Source organism: Ambystoma mexicanum, chromosome 1p (assembly GCF_040938575.1).
Source record: "Ambystoma mexicanum isolate Mex_15411 chromosome 1p, UKY_AmexF1_1, whole genome shotgun sequence".
Classification (NCBI taxonomy): domain Eukaryota; kingdom Metazoa; phylum Chordata; class Amphibia; order Caudata; family Ambystomatidae; genus Ambystoma; species Ambystoma mexicanum.
In genome coordinates, this window is record NC_090921.1 from 771,875,915 (window position 1) to 771,900,590 (window position 24,676).

The following is a 24,676-nucleotide window of genomic DNA, read 5'->3' on the forward strand; positions in this document are numbered from 1 at the left end:
CCATGATTTGGGTGATCTGGCTCTTCAGATCTACCAGGGCTGTTTCTGTGCCATGTCCTTTCCGGAAGCCCGATTGCCTCGTCCCGAGGATGGAGTGGGTTTCCAGAAAGTGTTGGATGTAGCAGTGTGCGGCTTTGTCCAGTAATTTCAGCAAGAATGGCACAGTGGTTATTGGTCTATAGTTGTTGGGTTGTGAGGGGTCAAGAGTCGTTTTTTTAGGAGAGGCCGGACCCAAGCCTCTTTGAGGTTGGCTGGGATGATGCCTGTTTTAAAGGACGCATTGATAAATGCCGTGAGGAGCGGCGCAAGGCAGTCTGCGCAGTCTTTGACTAGTTTAGGTGGGCAAATGTAGCCTTTGCATGGGGAGGGTTTGAGGTTTATTAGAAGGTTAATAACTTCTGTTTCAGTGACATCTCTGAAGGAGAAGTCAGGTATGGTGGGCTTGGAGGAAGTGGGTGGGGTGTTGGTCGGTTTGGTTCCTGTCTGGTGAGGAAGTGCTTTGCAGTGGTCTTTGATTTTCTTTTGGAGAAGGTCAATTTTGTGAAGCATGGCAGCTTGAATGCTGGTACACCACGCTTCATCTTTGATTATTTCATCTGGAGTATTGGGGGGGGGGGAGATGAGCTCATTAAAGATTGTGAAAATCTCTTTGGAGTGTGACTTGGCATTGGCGATACGAGTGTTGAAGGCGTTGGCTTTGGCATTGGAGATTGCTCTCTTGTATTGGTGGGAGATTAAATTGAATATGTTTTTGGTATTGGTGCAGGGGTCAGATTGCCAGTTTTTTAGTGCTGCTCTTTTGTGGGATCGCATTGAGTGCAGTTCTTCAGTAAACCAGGAGTTGGAGTGTAAGGATTTCTTCTCTTTTTTCCATTCAAGTGGCGCTATTACATTGATAGCTTTGGTGAGGACATCTTTGTAGATGTCTGCTAGGATATTGGGGTCGCTAGCGAATGGGGGGGCTAACACTGGGGTATTGAGTTATGGGCGTAGGTTCTCCTCTGTGAGTTTTTTAGAGCTTTGGACTTGTGCAGCGCTGGCAGGGGTCAGAGTCTTAAGGTTTCTGGTGATAGGAATAGAGAACTCTATGCAGTTGTGGTCAGTCCAAGGCAGTGAGGAGTTGGAGGTGATAGAGGAGAGGCAGTTATGGTCTGCGATCCAGTCAAGTATGCGGCCTTTGATGTGAGTAGGACTTTCTACTTTTTGGATGAAGCCCAGGTCATTGAGTTCCTTGGTGAGAGTGGCTGCAGATTTGTCCTTGGGATCATTAAATCCGAGGTTGAGGTCCCCTAGTAGAATGGTTTTGGTGGAGCTTTTGATATTGTTGCTAAGGATGTGTAAGATGTTGTCCTGGGAGTCTGGGGAGTTGCCTGGGGGGCGGTATAGTAGGTGAATGTTGATGGTGCTGTTGGGTGACAATGTGAGTTTGGCCGATAAGAGGTCAGAGTTGTTGGTCGAGGGGTGACTGACAGGTCGGAGCTGTAGGTTCTCTTTGTAGATGAGGGCTACTCCGCCTCCTATTCGATCTGGCCTATCTTGTCTGAGTATGGAGAAGCCCGGTGGTAGTGCAAGTGTAACGGCAGGGCCTGATGCTTCATGTAACCATGTTTCGGTGATGGCTAACGGGTCAATGTTATTACTGGTTATAATGTCATGAATATCAGAGGCATGAGCTGGGAGTGATCGGACATTGAGGAGGGCACATTTGATGTGAGGTGTGTGATGTTTGCTTGTGGAGGTGTGAGTGATGGTCGTGTCTGGTATGTTCTGTGAGGTGGTATTGCAGGGTGTGGCTAGGTTAGTGGGTGGTGGACTGTGGATGTGTGGGTATTCCATGCGGGGGCAGCGTGTGGAGGTGGTGCGGGAACTCAGTCTAGAGTTTCTGAATTCAGTGGGAAGGGCTAATGTGCTAAGTTCTGGGGTCAGTGTGCGCGCTCTAAGTCTTTCTAGTCTGTGCAGAGTTACTACACAGGGTGTACGATCTGTCATGGTTGGTGTGATATCCTTAATATCGAGATGCTTGTGGCAGAAGAGTGGGCTGGGTGGTGTGTGGATGAGGGGATGGATGGGAGGATAGAGTTTGAGAGTAGTGAGTGTGGAGAGGAGGGTGAGCAGCGTGGTGGCGGCAGCGGTGAGCTTGCAGGACGCTATGGGCATGATTGTGTACTTGGTGGTGCTGTGAGTGGGGGGACTCAACACACAACTTCAAAAGTGGTCTGTAGGCGACCATAGGGCACAACACAACTTCAGAAGTGGTCTGTAGGCGACCATAGGGCACAACACAACTTCAAAGGTGGTCTGTAGGCGACCATAGGGCACAACACAACTTCAGAAGTGTTCTGTAGGCGACCATAGGGCACAACACAACTTCAAAGGTGGTCTGTAGGCGACCATAGGGCACAACACAACTTCAAAGGTGGTCTGTAGGCGACCATAGGGCACAACACAACTTCAGAAGTGGTCTGTAGGCGACCATAGGGCACAACACAACTTCAGAAGTGGTCTGTGGGCGACCATAGGGCACAACACAACTTCAGAAGTGGTCTGTGGGCGACCATAGGGCACAACACCAGGCACAGCATGAGCCAAACCCATATAACGATCAAAAAGCACAGCATCGGACAATGGGTGGCTGAGCTTGGCCAAAGGGCATAGCAGTGATATGGGTAACAGGAGAGCACTATTGTAACAAGTATAGAATAGCAATTGATCAGCTAGTGACAGTACTCACGTTGTTTATGTCCTAGTAAGAATTTGATCATCCACGTCCATCCATGAACGAATGATACCTTAATATGGAGAATGTGTGTGATCTTGGAGGTCCAACGGTAACGGTAGCTTCCCGGTGCGAACAGGGGCAAACAGGGCAATCGGCCTTATGTTGGCCTTGGGTGGCCGCCGGCTTCCGCCTGCCGGCGGATGTGTGGCCTTAAGAGCTGCCTACACAGCGTTGCTAGGCAACGTGCAACGCCCAGCCTCGCTTTCGGGCCGCATCGCGCCCGACATTTTGTTTTTTGGAAAAATGTCGGCGCGAGCGGATCTGGGGGATCTGGAGGCGCAGGGGGCTCCTGTGATGAGGTGGGGTGCCCAGGGGGGGCAGATGGCCAGATGCAGTTGAGGTCTGCTGCTGATCCTTAGAGGGGATCCACGTTTACAGAACAGTGTTCTGTAAAAATGGTTTGGAAACTGGATTATGTATGAGGCAATTGAACCTCTCTTTTTTTGCTCAAGAGCCAATGGTTCATTGAGGGATGGGCATAGACTCGATCTGTTGTGAGTACCCAATTCCTATCAAAGAGAGCATTTTTTACACTGGCCGGGCAGTGCATCAGATCATCCTGATCACGACCCAGTTTGAATAATAGCCTCAGGCTCGACATTTTCACATGAGCCACATAGTTTGTCCCACCTCCCAATGTACCATTACATTCCATGGATAATTTAATTTCCACGTAAGCGACACTTGCAGTGAAAAATGTAATTTACGAAACAATGTCAACAATCTCCTTTGCACACAAAACCTTCAATGACAATACACCTACCTCAAATCTGATGGCTGCTAAATGTACAGCATTGGGAACTTTAAAAACACGCCTCCATATTAAAGTGTCAAACAAATCCAACCATTGTCTGGAAGTTGCTGCATACAATTCCAATCTGTACGATAAGTTAGGGACCACCTTCCCTTCATAAAATGCAATAGCTGGGATAATCGAAAAACGGCTGAATTTTTATTAGTTGGTTTGTGAGGACGGAAGACTTCTAAGTGCAGGCTTGTCGAACGTTCCCATAAGCAGGTTGAGCCGAGATGTAAAAGCCCAAATAAATGATACTAGTAGGACTTCTAATTACAGTGTTCTCAAAAAACAGGTTAAAGTACTACGTTTCCTACCCCTGGAGAACAAAAGAATTCTGTTTTTCAGCCAATTAATTAGAAGAGCGTTGTCTTTCGCATATACTGAAAATGACAACAGAAGCCACTGAAGACCGACTCTAGAGTTGTCGAAAGGCAAGAAATCATCTGCATAGGTGATCCAAGGAATTTTTTACTTGCCTAATTTAGGGGGGGGAAATACAAACGTCATTAGATGTTCATCAATATCTGATACATATAGATTAAACCTGATTGTGTTGCAATTCTGCTAGACATATCACCTTCCTTATTCAGACGTACCTTATTAACTGAATTCTCATATAAACCCCTGATGAGACTCGATAGACCAAGCAACAGACCCCAGACTTCTAACTTCACCCAAAGTCTTCCTCGATCCTCTCTATCGAATCCTGCCGAGAGGTCTATTGATATCAAATAAGTGGCTCTTAAAGTACCAACCTATGCCGTTTCCTGAATTGCCCTTATAATAAGGCCATTAATGTTGGTAGTGTGGCCCTTGCGAAAACTAGTCTGTAATTTAATTAGCCTATTCACAGAGAGAGCCCACTCCTCCAAATGTTGCAGCAGCAGGGACGCAAAGACCTAACTATCAGCACTGATTAGAGAAATCAGCCGATAATTCTTTAGTTCTGTCCTTACGGCCCGATTGCAAATACAAATAACAAATGCTGCGTGTCAGGAAATCAGAAAGTTCCCCTGTATTACTATACTTCTAAATAGCATAGTTGTTGCATTGGCCCAATTTTTAGGGTCATCGTTCAGAGTGTTATTAGTTAACCCTTTCGGGCCCGCAGCTCTTTATCGTTTGTTGGCTTTAATTATTTCCAAAACCATATCGGTTTCAATATGCAAGGCCCAAAAGGGCTCAGGGCGCTTTCCTACTGGGGCAATAGAGAGGGCCTTGCCACTAGTATTAATGGCATGAAGATCTGTAAAAGAAAATGTAACCCACTGAGGCTCAGAGACCGCATTTAACTGGACAACATCAGTGTTTCATTTTACGCATTTGCCAGAGCCCAAAATGCTCCCACATCCTTTTTTAAAAGGATGTGTAGCATGGACCCTGCATGATGTTGTAGTAAAAATGCGGTTCGTGATTTACAGACATTTCTATAGCTCTGTTTAAGTCTCTTATATTTTTTCAATTTGACATATTTATGGTTATTTGAATGTTTGATATCTCTAATACATTTCCTCAAGACCCGCTTTTCTGCAGCGTGCCATTTGTTGTACTTGTGGTGGCAGCGTTTCCTCCCTTGGGCCTGACTGCAGGAGATGGATTAATAAAGCAACTCAAACGTTGTTGTAGTATTTGGTTTGTCCTCTCTGTCTAGCCAAACATTATACAGCTCACATATGTGATCCAAATATACATAGGAATTATGCACAGACAATACACAGATAAAATGCATATCCAGACTCAATGCACAATACACACATATATCGATATTGGAATTCACGTAAGTACAGCTGATATGCCCAGAATATGAATGCACACATCCATGCTTACAACAAAATGAAACACATTTGACAAAACATAGGGCACACCATCCAAGTGTATGTAACATATACATGTACCCACAACATTTAAGGTAATATGTGATTTTTACCAACAGACATTGCAGAGTGGTACATCTCATTGTGGACATTTGCCCCCCCCCCCAGTCCGCTGTTAATTTACCCATATACCACCACCCCAACCCAATCCAGACCCACTTTAACCCCTTTACACTACTACCATTTATATATTTATTTAATGTTTTCTGTATTTTTCGGTATTTTGGTCCACTCTGAAATGTACCACTCTGTAATGTTTTCGATAAATTGACTGGTTACCCATTCTAAATGCATATACAATATGTTTGAAGCAAGCATATGCATGAGAGACACACACACAGAATATGGCAAACACAATATGGAATCACACTCAAAATGCATGTAGGCAACACTAATAACATAAAATATTCACATACCTGACAATTGGTATGAACGCAAGCACAGATCACAAGCAGAAAATACACACTAAGCACTGAATATGCATATATAAGCATGTGCCACACATCTGCACAACTAGACAGAATACAGCATATGTGTATACATCAAGTATGTAATACACGCACTACTCACATACCTAACCATCTGGATGAGCATTAACAGGGATCACATGTGCAGAGTAGGCAATTGTAAGGGTGGACCTTTAATCACCTTAACCCACGACAGGCCCACCACTTAAGAAGCTAGTTAACGGTTGTACGTAAAACAAGTTTATTGTAAAAAAGCTCTGGGGAGCAGTTATATGGTGTTGCAGGAACAAACTAACCCACGTCTCAACAATACAACATCAGTTGGCAGTTCATATACTTTTTGCAACAATTTAAAACGCTCCCAGATACTTTTATTAATACCCACCCCCAAATATGATTGGACAAATCTTCTTCAAACAAATCACATCTGTCCCCAATTCCACCATTATCATTGGTCAGTCTTATCTTCATTATTATCTTCAGATCATATTCAAAACACGCGTCTTCTTGGGATTCGTTGTAATAGTTCCTGACGTCAGTATATTGTTAAACATTTGTATTGAAAACATAATTAATTGCTAGCAATAACAGGCGTAAGACCTTTAACTTTAAACATTATTACACATGGTCCTCGTATGGATATTTCCCGCAATATGAGGAGGCTGGTTGAATGATTTCCCTTCATTCATGATGCATTTCCCAGGTCACTGTTCCCATCAAACATTCCAATCTCCAAGGCTCCCATTTTATTGAATGATACAAAACTCCTAAATAGCTTTAGGCACTTAGCTTGCCACGTGTTTTACTACTGACCAGAATAAATAACAAAACTCGTTGGGTCACACTCGTAAACAGCAGGAGATTATATCTACTATCTACAAGACTTATGAGACCATAAAACTCAAGGCTATATCTGCAGCTGCTGACCGCAAAGGTTGAGATTACTCATTGACCTGTCCTCTACCGTGTGAAAAAACTGTTTAGAAGTCAAAGTGCATTTTGCAAGAAAGCCCTAACCACTGAGTTCTGATTCATTGTGAATAGCCACTTATATGGAGATTCATGAATTCCACATGCATTTATATTAATGTGGATACATGTTTTTACATATGGTTGATTTAATACCTTACCTTTGTGTACGCATTCAAGCTAATATGTATCAGTTCTGAACAAAAGTAGCACTCATTCTCAGTTCCCTGCACCCCCTCCAGTCATCAGTATGGTGCACGCAACATTAATCCCTCATAATGAAGGGGCCCCTCCTTGACCATCCAGACACAGTATACATTTATATGCAGACACATGCACTATAAATATATAAAATGTATATATTTATATTTATTTATGTGTGCATACGTACAGACAATGAAACACAATATAAAAAACAGGACATTTGTGGAAAAATGTAAGTTTTCTTGAAATAAATAATTAAGAGTACTACCTATAAAAAGGTAAAGTCTACAAAGGTTGTAAATGCCAATGTTAAGGTAGTGGCACTCATTCCACATGCACTATTTCCCTAGTACAAACAAAGTCAATCACACTGAAAATGTGACAGTTTATCATACTACACCACTACTCCATAACACTTGCTTTAAATGTGATTCTTCTGAAAGAGTACTGTTGTGTGAGTTAGGGTTAAATTAGCAATGTGATGGACTTTGCCTATATCAGGGAATTACTTCATTTGCACTGAGTGTTGGTGCCTTAATATTCTCTATAACAAAAGAGTGAGAGCCTGATTTTTATACATACCGTTGCCAATCAAGGTAGGAATAAAGCAATGGACATATATGGTCCCAACCAACCTAAATTTAAACACCCCATTTCATTAGAAAAAACAACCTCCATTTGATTCCTTGAATGATAGATTTTGTGTGTGCTCCTTTTGTTGTTTCTCAATATTGTTTATTATTTTGATAGATCAGAGACCAGCCAAAAAAAACAACACAGACGACTTTTACATACCAATGTTGTCCTGATGTTGGAGCAAAAAATAAAACCAATTTACATTGAAAGTGACAAAAACAAACACTTCACAAATAAAAACATTCTGGGCAATCAAAATGATTCCTTTTTGATACAGTAAATTACAGTCTATGCTATAATTCCAACATGTTTCAGTTCCCATGTACATGTGAGAACTTCTTCAGGGGTACACTATTGAGGGTGAGCTGGGTAGAAGACCGAAGGAGATATTTATTTATTTGCATTTTTAAAGCACTCAGACAGCCCGGGGGCATCGAGGCGCTGTTACAGAATTTTTTGTTGTTGTCTTAGTTGCATATTTATAACGCGCTTAAATACCCAGAGGTTTCTAAGCGCGGACCCTCATCTTACTTCGAAGGCGAGCATGTTGCCACTGAGTTAGCCTCCTGATATGCATGTGTAAAAAGAAACTAATCAGTAGTGTTACTTAAGGCTGCATATTATTATAAACAGAATGATTATTGAAAGATAATTGAACAAATATCACTCTTACCTCTGTGTAGGAAAATGTGGAAACAGAACATTTGGTCTGTAGACTCCAAAACCTCTTTTATGCAGAGGGACAGACCCAGGAAGAACGGTGGTGAAATGTACATGTGTGAATGCACAAGTCATCAAAAGGATACAATCATGCAATCATAGCTGTGTGACTAACCTCTCCAGGGCTCCAAAACTATATTAGTGGGAAACTGTGGATCAGTAGCAATTCATCATAGAAACACGAATTTACGGTTTTATCTGAAAAAAATCAATGATACTGATTTCTTTTTTTAAATTTGGGTATCATTAAACCTTACACATATTCCTTATTTCTGTTAGCAAAATTAATGAAAGTAAATATTTTAAAATCAATTTCAGTACAAACGTTGTCACTCTAATTCATAATTCTTAAGAATTATACAACATAACAGCAATAACAAGTTAAATCTGAGTTGTGTATAGAGATACAATCGAAACAGAGCAAGGGTCAACCCAGTTTGCTGGCCCCTCACACAATGCACCCAGAAAGGTTCTGACGATAAAAAGTACACGTCATGAATACATTTCCCAAACAAGACAATCCTTTCTGAAATAGTTGCAGGATGGTAAATAAATAATGTTTGAATGTTCCCATCTCATTCTCGGTTTCACATGCATCCCTGTCATCTCTGTTCTGGAGGCCATGCTCTCAAGGGTTTCTAGCATATTCTAAATGTTATAAAAGAATTCCTCTTAGAGTTTTGTCAATGAAAAATCGAATATATTTTTCTATAGAGTCATAATTAGTCAGATGGGCATTGTATTATTGTAGCCTGGGTCGATTTTAAATTAACAGCCAGTTGTTCATCCAATACCACTGATTGGCTTTGCTTTTAAGAATGTTTACTTTGCTCTCCATAGAACTCTCTGGAAGGCACTAAAAACAGATCTTGAAAAAAAAAACATTTAATTAATTTCCCGATAAATCAAAAGCTGTCTCGATCTATTCCCAGTGATGACCATTTTCAAGAAGTATTGTATGTCTCCTTTCGGGCTTGTGCAATTTTAATGAAACAGGATCCACTCCGGATTTGGAGTATCGTACTTAATGTAACCAGCCAAAGCTCGCAACGTAATAAAGGCATAAATACCGAATGTACCATTTTTTCAAAACGAAGTAAAAGGAGTTGGGCACCCAGAGGGTTGTGTGCGCAAAACTTCAGACAAGGAATTATTTGCATGCTCACCCAATGATTTCTAGCTGCATCAAGCGATGGACCCGGTCGCCATTTGCATTTTGTTTCAGGGCAATGATTTCGTTTATACAGAGCATTCCTAGGTTTTAAAATGAGAGCTAAGGTTTCCTGTGGAGGTAGCTGCCTTAGTGCCTCAGGACAGTGCAGTAAACCGTTCTCACCTATTTAGTAGGCTTGAGACAGGTCATGTCAGCAGGATGCCCGGAGCGCACTAGCAAGACACAAAAGAGAACCCGCTCGTTTACATTTGGGCATGCAGTCCTTTTTTCATTTTGATTATCAAAAAGTTATAGCAATGTCAATGTCGTTCTTATGTAGAGCAGCAGTACAATTGAGGCAATGAGTGTATCTAAGCCAAACCAGAAATGGACATCTGTGTAGTTCGCATTTTAGGCGGGGAGGATTCCAATTGAAAAGCATCAGTCGCACCAACCACACCAATTCACCTGTGTATGTTCTGTATTTGTAGATGCGCGATGTGCAGAATGAACACCTGACACGCTTTGTGGGAGCATGCACCGATCCCCCCAACATATGTATCCTGACTGAGTACTGTCCCAGGGGAAGTTTGCAGGTAAGATGTGACTGAGGCAGAAGGAGTGTGAGTCAATGTTTGGGGGCCTTCTTGAGCTGTTGGTGCAATGCACAATCATAGAATTCGGTGTGTGGCTAATAGAGGCGGGTGACTAATGGTGGCTGAGGCAGCCAAGATGGTAAAGCTGCACAGGACTCAGGTGGTTAGCAGCTGAATAAGAAAGGGAGGACTGTCCTACCTCTGGACCCAGTGAAGGAATATCATGCACTCAGGCGATTATCAGATGGGGAGTCAGTTATATGGGTGCCCCTTCTGCTAACCTTCCGCCAGTCATCCAGCCCTTCTCCTACAATAGCTAGTATCTCAAGGGAGGTTTGGGTACGTGATTTCTAGTGAAAGGAAAGTGAATTTTGGTCGCCAATTTTGTGATGCTGCGTTAGGGAATAATTGCATCAGTCAATCTCAAAAGGCTGGGACACCGAATGATGCTGGCTTACCGGAAATAGAAACCTTTTCCTGCAATAGGGTGAGCCTCTCTGTAGTAGTGTAATCTGACACCCATAATAGTCTGTTTAGGTGCCAGAAATTTCACATGTTGTTCACAGGTGGTCATTTAACTCTCAGCCGGGTCCACATTTAGTAGCTGTGTGCATTCCACTGGTGGTCCATGCATAGCTGTCATGGAGGTAGCTATGCAGGTCAGTAGGGATGAGACCAGAGAAACCGAGCTGTAATAGCCCATGGTTGAAAGATGCAGCTTCTGTCCTCCTGCCTAACAATGTAGGAGGTCAAAGCCCCCGGGCATGGTCTGCATTGATGGATGCAGCCAGCAAGGCAAGCAGTGCACCCCCTGACTAAAGGAGGTGTGTGGCGAGCAGCCACTGGTACTTGACGACTGCTGGCTTCATAGTTGTGTCAAAACTGAAGGCACAGAGTGCAGCAACTAGCATCGTGTTCATTGTGGGATTGGCTTGTCAGACAGCCTTTTAAACTGCCATCGTCCAGATGGTCTCAATATGTTCTACCTTTTAATCTTGAGAGGAGTTTCCCAACCGCAGATATCTTCTGTAGAACAAGTCAGAGGCTAAAACCCAGGAGCTTCGATGGAATCTAACTGGCTATGAGTCCAGGAGCAGGCATGGAGAGCAGAAAAGCGTGTGTGCGGGGTGAGGGGGGTGGGGCAGACACACCATCCAATCACTACTCCTCACACACCTATAACTGGCCAGGTAACAGGAAGAAGGTGTACAAACGTTACCAACTATAGTAGAATGGATACTCTCAGCAAATAGCAGAAAGTCAGCCTCATTAGAACAGTGTTAAAAAATAAAGTTGGCAGACATCTTGAGGGTGAGTTACCACATTTCCTCTTTCTATTACTATAGCAATGCACAAACTGTGTACAAGGCCCAATAAACATGCAACACTACAAATGCAAATCAACACTATATTTGCGGCATGGTGCTGGAGCCCTTCCATATATACATACATGCGCACATCCATCCGGGCATGGGACCTCCTATGCAGGACCAGACTCTGTGTCACCACACTGGTCCAAATTCACACGCTGACACCGCAGTTCCTGGTTTATCTGAAAACTGAGAAATAAAAAAGAGAGATTAACTGGTGAGAGTGAGTACAAGATGTACATTCCCCAGACCGATCACAAACCATCCGGGTTAGTCTTTCCAATAAACCAAACATGTCAAATGACCCTGACCAATCTGAGCACAGCAAAATTCCAAAACTTCAGGCCCAGAAGGAGGTGGCACAGAAGTGCATGAACTCTTGATTCACCAAAGTTTAAGATCGACACGAGTATTAATAAACTCAATAGCAAAAGTCGCATAATATCTGGCATCTAACATTAGTTGTAGAAAGGAATCATGAAGATAACTGAATGCTATCACCTAGACTCGAATGTGTTCACTAGCAACTTCTAGAAGCATCCACACTTCTTTCCATGGCTTCCTTTGTTTCAAGAAGGATCTCCGGAGCCAAGATGCAAGTCTCTTCTAATTAACATATAAAATAATTGTAAGTTGCTACTTGTCAGTATCTGGATGCTCCTGTCGTGTCCTTTCCAATGTGTCTGAAGATAAGGACTGCTCTTTCCAAAAGCCACTCTGCGGGATCTGATATTAAAAAGCCAGGAACAGAATAAGCACGTGAAAGGGTCTCAAAAAGGAGGAAAAAGTCCAAACAACATTAAAAAAAAAGATCAAGTTCAGGAAGAGGTTTAAGGTAAGCAGATCTGGAATCTGCTGCTGACGAACAGGCAACAACATGGAGGAGCAGGGGAGTTAGGACACACCGCCATCCCTTGACGTGACCCGTTTGTGCAAGACGCCAGCCAATGACAGCAGGTGGATTTTTTGCAATAATTCTCAAATGATGTAACAGTAACACACCAACAGCATCCAATATTTCAGCCACCCCAGAACATAACTTCTTAATCTGCCAGACATCTTGAACAAAAATACTTCTATACCAGGAACAATCTAAGGCTCGACAGGCCACTTCACAAATATGGAACGTAGAAGAATGCAATACTAACCGCTGATGTCTTTGGATGAGATACTAGACCCAATGCTCTACGCAACATGCTGGTCCCAACCCCTGCAAGCACCCTGCTGGTCTCAACGCTACCAGGAGGTCTACTGGTCACGACACCCAAGCATGACAGTACATTGTGTTAAGCTGGAAACACATCCAGAAAGGCTGCATGAAATACAGTCAAAAGAAAGGTGAAACCACTGTAGCAGAGTTTACAGCACAGTGTTATTCGGATTCTCCCATGGGAGGAAGAGTCTTTTTCAGTGGCTGCGTTAATAAAGCAACCCAAGCATTTTTCAAGTATTTGGTTTGCCCTCTCTGCCCAGCCATACGTTTGCGTATGATAACCCGTGATAATGGACAGTTTCATGCCTGAAGCCTAACAGACAACCCCCAAGACATGGAAACATCCTGAAAACATCAATCAGAAATGATATTCTGTGGTAGACAACTGAGACAGATTAACTCAACAAGGCCGAAGGACAAACAGACCAATTCAAGTGTAGAAGGCAACGTTTCAAAAGGTGTCAAATATTCCATGTTAGGAACTTTAACCCACTGTGAACACCTGCTGCGCACATATGTTGGAAATTCGCAATTCCAGAGTAAATCTCAGAGCAATTAAATGGTACAGGTCGCACCAAGGGTCTTAACATCCTTACCTGTCTTTGATAGGAACATCCATTCACACAAACAAGGTGTGTCCCAGATAATACAACCCGCCCTTCTTGCTTAATTGTACAGAAGTGGACACTCAGACAAGATCCAGTGTCCAAGTCTAAAGCCACCTTATTCCTGATGAAGTAAAAAAGCCTGCTAAACCTGTTCTGGAGCAGCTGAATCTGAGATGAAATCACCTGTTTCAGCTACTGGAACCTGCTTGAACATTGCTGCGGACCACAAAATAAGCTATTCTAAAATCATATTGGGCAAACGAAAAAGCCCATGCGCACATTTCCAACATTGCTCTTGATGTAACACTTTACGGTTGCTATTGTGCCCAAATCACAAAAGGGACACCTGATTCCAATAACAGATGCCACCATTAAAAGGAATCAGATACTTTTATTATATCCCAATTCATCTAATAACATTTTACCACATTTTGTACAATTTTGACTGCAAATATGTCGATGGTGGGTTGGGGTTAGCCATATAGAAAGGAGGGGTGGTGGATGGGTGAGGGAGGAGCTTATGCCGCATTTTGCAGTAAAAGTTGTGATGCAAGGAATTCTCACACATCCTATAAAAAAGGCTTCATTCATTAGTCAAAAAAATTGTGATTTCTCCCACCAGGGGATGTTCCGATAAATCGACTTTCTGAACCGGCAACAAAACGGCTCCAATGACCCTATCAAGGGGCATTGGTCTCAGCAATAAATGGTTTCGGGGGTCCACAGCACTGGACTGGAAGCAAACTCCTACTGAAGAAACTGAAAGCCCTTCTCAGTTAGATTATCCCAGTGAAAAACTCGAACTAAATGTTTCTTTTTTCAAAAGATGAGTGATCTCAGAAGGTGACATAAATTAATTAGGAATTAAATGTCGATAAAATAGGAAAACCTTTAAATAAACTGGGCTTCCTTAAGAGGTGGAGATGGTCACTCCTAGACTGTCAACACTTCTTTACAATCATAGAAAACCCGAAAGAAGAAACTATGTTGCCCAAATATTCCCCCCTCTCCTTCTCAAAGTCACACTCTTCAGATTTTGCAGACATCTACTTTCTGAAATGCAGACCAAAACTCATGATACCAAGTGCAGCTAGTAAAGCATTAGCAGTTACTAACTGTCCCAAAGGGTTCTTAACAAAACCCAACATGCAGCACTAGCCAAACAATTGCCCTCACAAATAGAAGACCACATAATAACCGAACACATCACCCATTGTTAAATTGGGGTTACGTCACTCGAACCAAAGAACCCCAAAGATCAAAAGAAAATTGGGAGAAACGATCACACCCATAGATGAAATGTGTTTATGGTAAACCAAAAATACTCCTCACACCCTTATCTGGAGAACTATTTCATTGACCATATCCAGCTATGCCTTCAAAACTGCTGGAATCGATTCCTGCATACCCCAAGTTTGATCCGTTTACATACCAGAGGCTCCACAATCAAAAAATGTAGAGGCTTCATGGAACTGTCCAAACAACAAAGAGCAGTATCTTTAAAATGACCACGCCCGACTCAAAGAGAATTGGCACACTTAGCCCAATTACCCAACCGAGGGACATCATTATCATCACCAGCCACACCTTTCCAACATGTGGTGGGTTATCTTGTTTCCTAACAACTTAACCAGAAGAACTGTACAATCCATAGCAAGATGCCCATTGCTACCACATTAGGGATATAACTCAAGTCCTCAAGAAATGATACCTTCCTCAGAATGTGGACCATGGACTGAAACAATCTCTATCGGTTAACCCAAATCGCTATGTTTGGGCAATACGGACAGCGGATTTGGCTTCTTCAATTGTTTCACTTAAGGAGAGACCAACATTTTAGGAATATTTCCTTTCCCTCTTTCCTTTCTCTGTTCAAGAACTTGAAAATATATTTTAATATCCACTTAATTTGTCCTTGAAACATCATGCCAACTCATCCTATCTTTCCTCATTCACTTTACTCGGCAGAAGGTAAATTGTGTTCTCTCTATTAACGTTGTCTGTGCCACAGACTGCCTAAACCTATTGATGTACAAAAGACTATCTATTTCTCCCTCCTGCAAGTCACACAGATCGTCTTCACCAAGTGATTTCTAACAGTTTAAATTAAACATCTAGCAAGACATAGCCAAAAAGAATGACTAATTATTCAAGAGGTGTTAGCATATGTTCGCAAGAGCATATCGTAAGATAGACCCGAACCATTCAGGTTATCTATCATCAATAGGTCAGTCAGAATCAAAAACTAGAAAATAAACAGTATTAAGTAACAGTTCACAAATGCATTTACTTTGCTTGGTTTCCCCACTTAACTCTGCATTGATGACACAGACAAATGAAATGATCTAAGACAACACTAATAAAGTAGCAATAGTCAATTCAAAGTTTAGTTTCAGTTTTTAAATTTCTTGACCTCTGTTGTTAGACTCTGAACCATAGATGGTGACTCCTGCAATTGGTTCATTCTACGGGGAAATAACAGTGCCAATGTTTAAAAGTGCATATGACGATACATTCTCAATTTTAATCCAGAGAAAATGACAACCCCTACCCAGAACCAAAGTGCCTGTTCTAAAAGTCAAAGATAGAGAAACACATTTCTGGCTGGACTGGGTTTCTTATGATGAGAAGAGGGTAAAAGGTAAAAAAACAGAACCAACAGAATGGAATATTGCTGTTTTTTTGGAAACCAAAGGCCAAGGAAAAACTGGCGAGGAGTCCAACAGCAACCATGGAGAGCACAAGAGATATGAAGCATTGTCATTGTCACCCTCGCATCTGCAGCTCCAATACTCTGCACCCACTATGTGACAGGAAGAGAGCGTATGCAACTTATTAACCATGATAGAAAAGGATAAACACAGAAAACGGCACCAAGATGAATGCTGTGTAAGTCCTTAGCCCAGCATGTGGAAACAGCCTGTACATCAGCAGCTAAAGCCCTATTTAGGGGACTAAGTTATGCAATGATCCAAAAGGAGTATTTGACTATTATATGGGCTATCCAGAAGCTGCAACTCTGTCTGCACTACATACATTTCACAGACCAGGCTGACTGCAAAAGTGTTGGAAGTCTGTGTGTATGTAATCCTACTGCAGGCACAGAAAGGGGGCCCAAAGAAAGGTAGTTGAAATTCCAAAATGAGTTGCCTCTCTCATGCCCAATAGGAAAATAATACACCCTATTGGATCTCTGGGCAAAGCAATTCTCCTAAGACCAACCCCAAGGTATAGCAGGTATAAAGCACCCAATACCCAGACATTGATTTTCTGTAGTGTAAATAGTACTCAGGTTGGCACCGTGGAGTGTCATTGAGGGTTTGCATGTATGTTTTCTTCCGTGAAGTGCATGTGTTCATAGTTTGTGACATCAACCTGCTTTACACCTCTGCTCAAAATCATTGAGGGTCTACAGCAATGCTATGGAGACCTCCTGTTTGCCCGATGCAAAGCACACAAACCCTTTCCTTTAAGATCCTCTGGAAAAGGCTGCATAGCCTGTTGCCCCGAAGAAAGATGTCAGAGCTAGTGTGGTCTTAGGCCTTGTCATGCTGTCTTAGCCACCAACGTGTCAGGCATTGGCACCGGGCTGAGACAGACCCTATCTCTGTAAAAAGTTGCAAATCAGGTCTGCCACCCATACAAAAAACAAAGCCTGTTTAGCAGTGCCAACCCAAGTAAGGTGATGGCACTTGTCCCAGCCTCCAAGTGCCTGACTGAGCCCATTTAATATCCTATGAACCCCTCAGCAGATTATGGGGCAGCACCTCCCCTAAATTAAAGCAGTAGATTGCATTTCCTCCCTCCCAACCCTGTGCAAGCTAGCTGTTACTATTTCCAGTGTGAGTGCCCTGTTGCATGCCTTGTGATTTGTCTATTGTCTTACTATGTGATTTTACAGCTTCACCAGATTGGGCCGGATGCTTTGCGCTGAGTACCTTTGCTACGCGGCGAGAGCCCACAAGACTCACACTCTCCCTCCCTGCTAGCTCCCTAATGGCAGACACGTGTGCACGCTGACATGTATAGTCCTAACTTTCGGTGCTCCTCTTTTTCCCTCAATTTTCAGGACATTCTGGAGAACGAAAGCATCACCTTGGACTGGATGTTCAGATACTCACTGATAAATGACATCATCAAGGTAAGTCTCTGTGCAAATGAGTTTAAGGAAAGAGGTGGAGAAAAAGAGTGATCGCCCGACTGACACACAAAGGTAGACCCGACAGAAGGTCAACTGTGGCGGACACAAAAGAATAGCAAATACATTTCATCCAAAGCATTGGCAAAGCCAATCGTTTTGGCATTGTTAACGGGGACCTAATTAGGGTGTGCAGGCCTCCTCCCAGGTCACACATAGAGAAACTGGGAGATGGCCTGTATGATTAAAGAAATCACTATTGGAAAAGTGTTCAGTGCCCCTGCGCTCTCCCGGTTCCACCATCCTTCCAGACGGACTCACCCTAGCCCCCACCCCCAATGTGTTTTGGAGTAATTAAAAAAATAGCAATAATTTACTGTTACCACTTAAAGAGCTGTGGCCGGGATTCGAACACTGCTCGCTTAGCTGTACCGGACACTCCACCACAAAACCACAAGACACTCTCGCCAGAAACCTGTAAATGGCTCATATTGACATTCTGCTATAGAGGAAATGTTTTGTTACAGACTGTTAGGTATAGGTTAGATAAGGCTTTTATACTGAGCCAGAAATTTTATAATAACATTTTATTTCTTAGCTTATTAAATACAAACGCGCTTATTTCTCCTGTGCACTTTCTTCAACTAGGACAGCCAAGCCTAATGAAATGTGTATATTTCATTTTAGGATATGTTCACTTAGTGTGATGTCACTTCCCATTGCGTATGTCAGATTCCCACCATTTTATTTTTAGATGTGAGCCCTGGAAATAAGGGGCCATTAGCTGCAAGTATGCAACAGTGAAGCTGGAGACCATATAGCGCCCGTCAGGGGCATTGCTAAGGGAGGGCTAAGGGGGCTATAGCCCCTGATCTTTTGGTTGTAGCCCCGGATAGAATCTCAGGAGCTACAGCCAAAAGACTAGCTAGCCCCCAGTCCCGACAGTTCCGACATCCAGACCTAGCAACTCCCCTGGCGCCCGTCTGGGAAGAGCGAGCAACTGCAAGAACTGAGCAGATCAGTCTGGACCTTCTGACAAATTCCGTTTCCGTCTCGAACAGAAGTGGGCATAATCTTATCTTTGAGTGTTCACTTTGTGGCATCTTGTGACGCAGGGCCTCTCCTTAGCACCACCTTTGGGTTCTCGCCTCTCGCGCTGGCCCTGTGGAAGCACGCACCTTCTCCTCCCATCTCCTCAGCCTACCTTTATGCCCCTTTTTTCTTTTGTGTAACGTTCTGTGCGTCGCACGCCTGCTCGCTATTATGCCTGGCCTAAGCCTCGCTCACTTTCCAGGGGAACACTGTGTCTGACCTTTTCATAGCTGTTGCTTGGAACATCCCCGTATTCAGGGGTCAAGTCCTAAAGAAAAAAGTGTGGGCACTCATTAATACAGAAATGAGCATATCAAGTTGAAATGTGCACATTTCATTCAATTGGCTTTGCATAACCATAGAAATTGCACAGGACGAATGGCATTTGCCTTTCATAAAATCAACACACACAAAAAACCAAGAGGTGATATTTTCTTCGAATAGTGTTTTTGAAACGTTTAAAAGGTTTGCATGTTGTAAACTCCCAGAATCACTAACAATGTTTTCCCTGGAACATGCAGTCCCGAAATGTGACATTTCATATTTAGTTGGTTGCTACTTTGCATCAGCTTATCTGGTGCAGTGGTGACGTGCTCGATCTGCGAACCTGGAGACTGCGATTCATAAGATCAAAAAAGACGGTGGGCCTAATTACCGTTGTTGGTGGACCGGCAAACTACGAGTTCTGCTTGCGGGTCCCTTTTTGCCCACCAGGTCTGATCTGACGGGCGGACCGGTACCGCGAGCAGAGCATGTCGGATGCACCGGCACCATTCACGAATGGTGCCGGTGCATCCGACCTCCCCATTCCCATTGAGCCCTACTGGCAATGGGGAGCATTTTTTTCCAGTGCCCGGGAATGGGCAATAACCGGATCTGACGGGGTTGTAATACCCCAGTAATTGCCCATTCCTGGGCGCCGGAAAAATGCACACGTTTGGCGGCAGCCTGCCGGTTTTACCAGCAAGGCTACTGCCGAACTTGTAATGAGGCCCATGTCGAGCCCTAGACGGTGTCAATTTGGAAGATCAAAAAAGACAGTCCGTGTTTCTCATTGTACACATGGCCTCTAGCACAACCAGGGAGGCGGTGTCCGCCCTCTGAAAGAAGTGGGTGTACCCTCGACTTGAGCCCTGCCCATGTTTCTTTCGTATCCGTTCTTTCTTCCTTTTGATGTGCAACCATGCTGGTGATCCCTCCAGCCCCTGCATCCACATGCCTGTTTTGTGACTGCTTTGATGGCCTGCCTGGTCCTTGTGACTGGGCGTACTAGTGCCATCAGCTGATTGTGCCTCCTCCCTGAGCATACTTGTGTGATTTTTTGGCAATAAATGATTTTTGTTTCTGTATTTGTTTATATCGTTTTTGATACATTTTAGGTATGGTCTGATTTTTGTCTTATGAACAATTTGTTGACTAAATATTGTGACAGCGTACACTCTTTTGAAAAAGGGCTGATTGCCCTTACATATTGATTCATAACTAAAAAAATCCATAAATGTATACTTTATTTTTACCTATGAAGTTATTGTGTGTGAATGACTTGCAGTGTATGACTGGCTGCAAAATGAAATGCTGTGATAAGCCTGCCCAGTAAATGGACCCAGTACCTCCCTAATATCACACATTATCCCGCTAAGAAGCTACAGGATGATCTTATCCACAAGCAACGTTATCCCCTGAAATGCATGAGCATACAAAATGCTGACACTTGAATTCATCAAAATCCATTCTGAAATGTGTTTTTGGTATGTTTCCATGCGCTGGCTGCATGTGAGGTCAGAGGCAGACAATATTAGGGTTATCAGCTGTAGCATGCTCAACCAAAGGCACCAGAGCCTGTCAAGGGGGTAGATGCAGATACATTTCTTCACTGCTAAAATTCCATTCTGCTTTTTGATGGTTGCATAGGCAGTTCCTTATGCATCTCATCCCTAGATGAAGACATGGAATAGAAACAGCAAGCTCACAGGATACTGAACAAATATAGAACTACATTCAAACACATACACTGGAGAAAGTCAACTTCTTCATAGATAGCATGACACTTTTACACCCAACAAATCTAACACAGGAACTTGATGCATATAATAACATTTATGGACACGCAATCAACATTTAGATTGTTACAATATGCTTAAAAAATCTGTATGGCATATCCATCAATTTTCTATATAATTCAGTACACATTTCTTGTACACTTCAATGAAAGAGAAGTGTTTGGTGTATGCGAATCGCAATGTGTTACTTTACCCGAGCTACGGTGTGAAGTGTAGCCTAGGGTGCTTTTTTGGAAAATGTTTGCCGACAAAGTGGGTAATTTTAGGAGTAGATTTTGTAACATCGGGGAAGGCTGGGAAATGTAGTCACGGGCGGGACCTAGGGAGCAGAGTGGGAAGTGAAGAAGCGGAAACACAGGGAACAAGTTAGTTGATTGGTGGAAAGTGAATCAAGGAGTTGTGTCCTGTTCCTCGGAGTCTGCGTCTTTATTGGGAAGACGCTGCGTTGTGTCCTTCAGTCCCGGGTAACCCCTGAGGACTCAATATTGGCGGCGAAGGGGGCAGGCTGCGCTGTGGAGGTTCGCGGCGGCCCGTGTCGGGTCGCTGCTCATTTTCTGCACGCCTGGCCGCAGCGGTGACAAAGGCGGCCTGCACGTCACAGGCATGCAATCCATGAATGAGCCCGGAGTGTGTTCAACTAAGTGAGAGCCCAGGGCTGCGGCAGTGATTCCAGGTACAGGAGGCAAGTTTGTACATAATAGACCAGCTGTGCGTGCCTACCAGACGGCCGCCTTCGTGGAGGGTGCATAGGCTCCCTGATCTTTCAGGTGGGAGTGTGGGACAAGAAACTGTTTGACAAACCGGCTGGCTGGCCCGGTGGCACTGCATACTGCTCTACAGATGGCCCAACTACATTGATGCCTGCATATCTCTCGTTTCTTTCACAAAAGCACCAAATATATTGCTTACAATTTGACTATTCAGCCCTGTGACATCTACCCAAGGTGTATTCCTCTCCTTTACCATGTCTGATCAGGACATTCCTGCCACCACCGCTCTCCCACCGCAGGTGCAAGTACAACAGAGGGTACAGGAATCCCTAGCACTGCAGTTGCCTCAGGTGTTTGCGGTCACACCAGCAACATAGGCACCCGGTGGGCCAGGTGGATCAGGGATTTTGATCTTTATGTGGGTGCTATGGGGCCCATGGAGGACAACAGACAACAGTGCCTGTTGAAGCTGGCGGCAGGCCCAGCCACTAGGGACATTATCGATGAACTGCCAGCTGACTCCATAGATACTATTCAAGGCCTAAAGACTGCTCTGGCCACGTACTTCACACCACATACTAATATGGACTATGAGAGACAAGTGTTTCATACCACCAATCAACAAAAAGGTGAGACTATGGATGCCTTTGTGATGAGGCTACGCATCAAATTAAAACACTCTGTGCCTCATTACAAGTGTGGCGGACCAGAAACAAGGGTGCCGGTAAGCTCACCAGCACCCTTGTTTCCGGACCACCAGACTACCAGTCTGCCTGCCGGGGCCGCTGCGGGAGCATGAGTCAGGGGATGAAAAACCTGGAAGAGATTGGAGAGAGGACAAGCAAGCGGGAGATCGGACAAGATACCAAGTCTCGTCCAGAGACACAGTCAAGACACCATGTGCGATATTTAGTTGAACAGTCACCATCCGGAACAGAAGTGAGCTCCTCAGAAGGAGAACAATGGCAGAAAGGATACCTATACACATTAGGCAACAAACAGGCCACGGAACACAGTCCTGTGCTGCTCATGCACATTAACGAGTGGCAGACAGAGCTTTTGATAGAGACTGGTGCCACAGTGAATCTCATAAGTGAGCATATATACCAGACTCTTCCACACAGACATATACCTATGTATCTGATGAGGTCATGTGAACTGCCTTAAAATGCTTGAGACTTGGTCCTTCCCCTTCTTTGGCTTGACGTTGCCCTTGTCACTATTGCTTCAGCACCTGAACAGCCCAATGCGCCAGTGGATAAACGCACTAATGCAACCGAATGGTCCATTTATGCACACCTTAGGATCTAGGCGTTTCCAATGGGCAGATATAGCTGTCTATATATATTTTGATAGCTCCTCCCATGGGATGGGTTCATCTCACACATAATTAACTTGTTGCACATGTGGACCCTCTTCTGAGGTTTGATGGTGGCTTCCACCACGAGGATTCTTGTTATGCTAGCTAGACGGCAAGGGCATCCAATCCGTCCTCTGGGTAATGCTTTAGACCTTAGAATGCTGCACCCATCTTTTCTCTCATTGAAACCCTTCTCAGGAGCAGACCTCAGATGTCAGATGGATTCAGTTATCTTGTGTTTCATCCAATCCTTTATTTATTTATTTAATTTATTTATTGCATTCATGTAATGGCCAATCCCAGGGGTATCTTTGGTTCTGGACTTAAGGCCACTCCGCTATCTTGTCTCGTGTCTTATGCTTCTTAAGATGAAGGACCAGTCCTCAAACTGATTGCGTCATGTAAACTCTCGCCCAATCCTCCTAAAGAATCAGATCACAGATATCTTCTGCCTTCTTGTTTCTCATGCAAGCCTTTTTTTAGCAACATGTCTAAGGTCCCAGAGCACGTCAGCATCTTATTTATTGTGTGTCTTTCAGGGGATGCTTTTCCTGCACAACAGTGTTATTGTTTCCCATGGAAACCTGAAATCCTCCAACTGTGTGGTAGATGGTCGCTTCGTACTGAAAATAACCGACTACGGCCTGGCCAGCTTCCGCAGCACTCTAGACCTTGAAGACTCACATGCCTTCTATGCCAGTAAGACTCATGTGCTGCTCCTTTGTTATGTGTTTATTTCTGTGGGTGGCAATGGTGGAGAGTGTGTGTGCTATGTTTGGAGTGGATTATATGTTTGTGGTGTATGTGCCCACTGTATGGGAAGTGTCGCATCTGCTCTGTGAATAGAGCTGTTACTGTGTCCTGTGGTTCTGTGAATTATACTGGGTTTAGGATGGAGTAGTGTGTGTGCTTTTCTGTATATAGCTGGGTGTGATAGAGTGTATAGCTTTGTGTGTATACTCTGTTGGGAGAGTGTATGCAAAGTGTTGTATGTAGTGTTTGAGGAGCGTGTTGGATTGCATGCCCTTATTGTGAGTATGTGTGTTTAGTGGAGTTATGTGTGAGAAATGGTGTGTATACAGTGTATGAATGGAGTTGTGTGTGAGAAATGATGTGTGCAGTGTGTTCGAGGTGTGTGGCATGCTTTGGGGTGTATGCTCTGTCTGGATTGGTATGTGTGGTGCTGGATGTAGGTAGACCTCTGTGAGCTCTGTTCAGTGAGTACTCTGGGTAGTTTCTGTGTGTATGTTTTTGCAAATGTGGCAAATGTGGCCGGTGGGGGTGGGTGGTGTGTGCTTCATCTTGGAATGTGGGACATATGTGCCCTATGTGGGCGGGAATGGTGGGTATTGTTCTTCATGTGACAGTGTTCTCTTTTGGAGTGAGGCTTGAGTTCTATGTTCCTGGTTGTATGTGGGCCATTGCACATATTGATCCCCCAGCAAATGGCCCTAATCCTCTTCATAAAATGGTCTTAACTCCTGGGCACAGGAATGGTGCCAGCTGGTAGTGGGTTTTGAACTCCCTTCAGTGACAACTGCTTAGCTGTCACTGAGGGGGAGTGGGGCAGTCTCCTCTTCCATTGGTGACATAGTATCAGCTCTGGGACAGAGTAGCATGGTAGGATACACACACAAGGCCAACAACAGGTTACATTGCTGTACAAATGATTTTCTTCCAGTGACAAAGCAACCAAACAGGAAGTGTCTGGGTTCTTGAAGCAAAGCAAATGTTTCTTAGAACAGTTCTATAGGAAAAGGCCTTCAATCTCTGTAGGTCAGTCCATGTGATAACCCAGGGTTTGTCTTGAGGTTGCCGGGGGTCTTAAACCCTGGTCACCTGAGTATCTAGGTCTGGGCATTCCGTCGTGTAAACTCTCGTCCAGCTGGTGGTCTCAAAGACTTGGGTGAGATTGCAAGTGTCCTCTA

General features: G+C 43.8%; 1 protein-coding gene across 1 annotated transcript in view; it reads left to right on the plus strand.

Annotated features, from left to right (window-relative positions):
• The window catches only part of NPR1 (natriuretic peptide receptor 1), a 1,222,629-nt gene that overhangs the window by 1,073,298 nt on the left and 124,655 nt on the right, over nt 1-24,676 (plus strand). Inside the window, exons 11-13 of the mRNA XM_069651231.1 lie at nt 10,093-10,197; nt 17,458-17,529; nt 23,288-23,447. Coding sequence (XP_069507332.1) covers nt 10,093-10,197; nt 17,458-17,529; nt 23,288-23,447 — 337 coding nt within the window. The remainder of the gene's footprint in view (nt 1-10,092; nt 10,198-17,457; nt 17,530-23,287; nt 23,448-24,676) is intronic.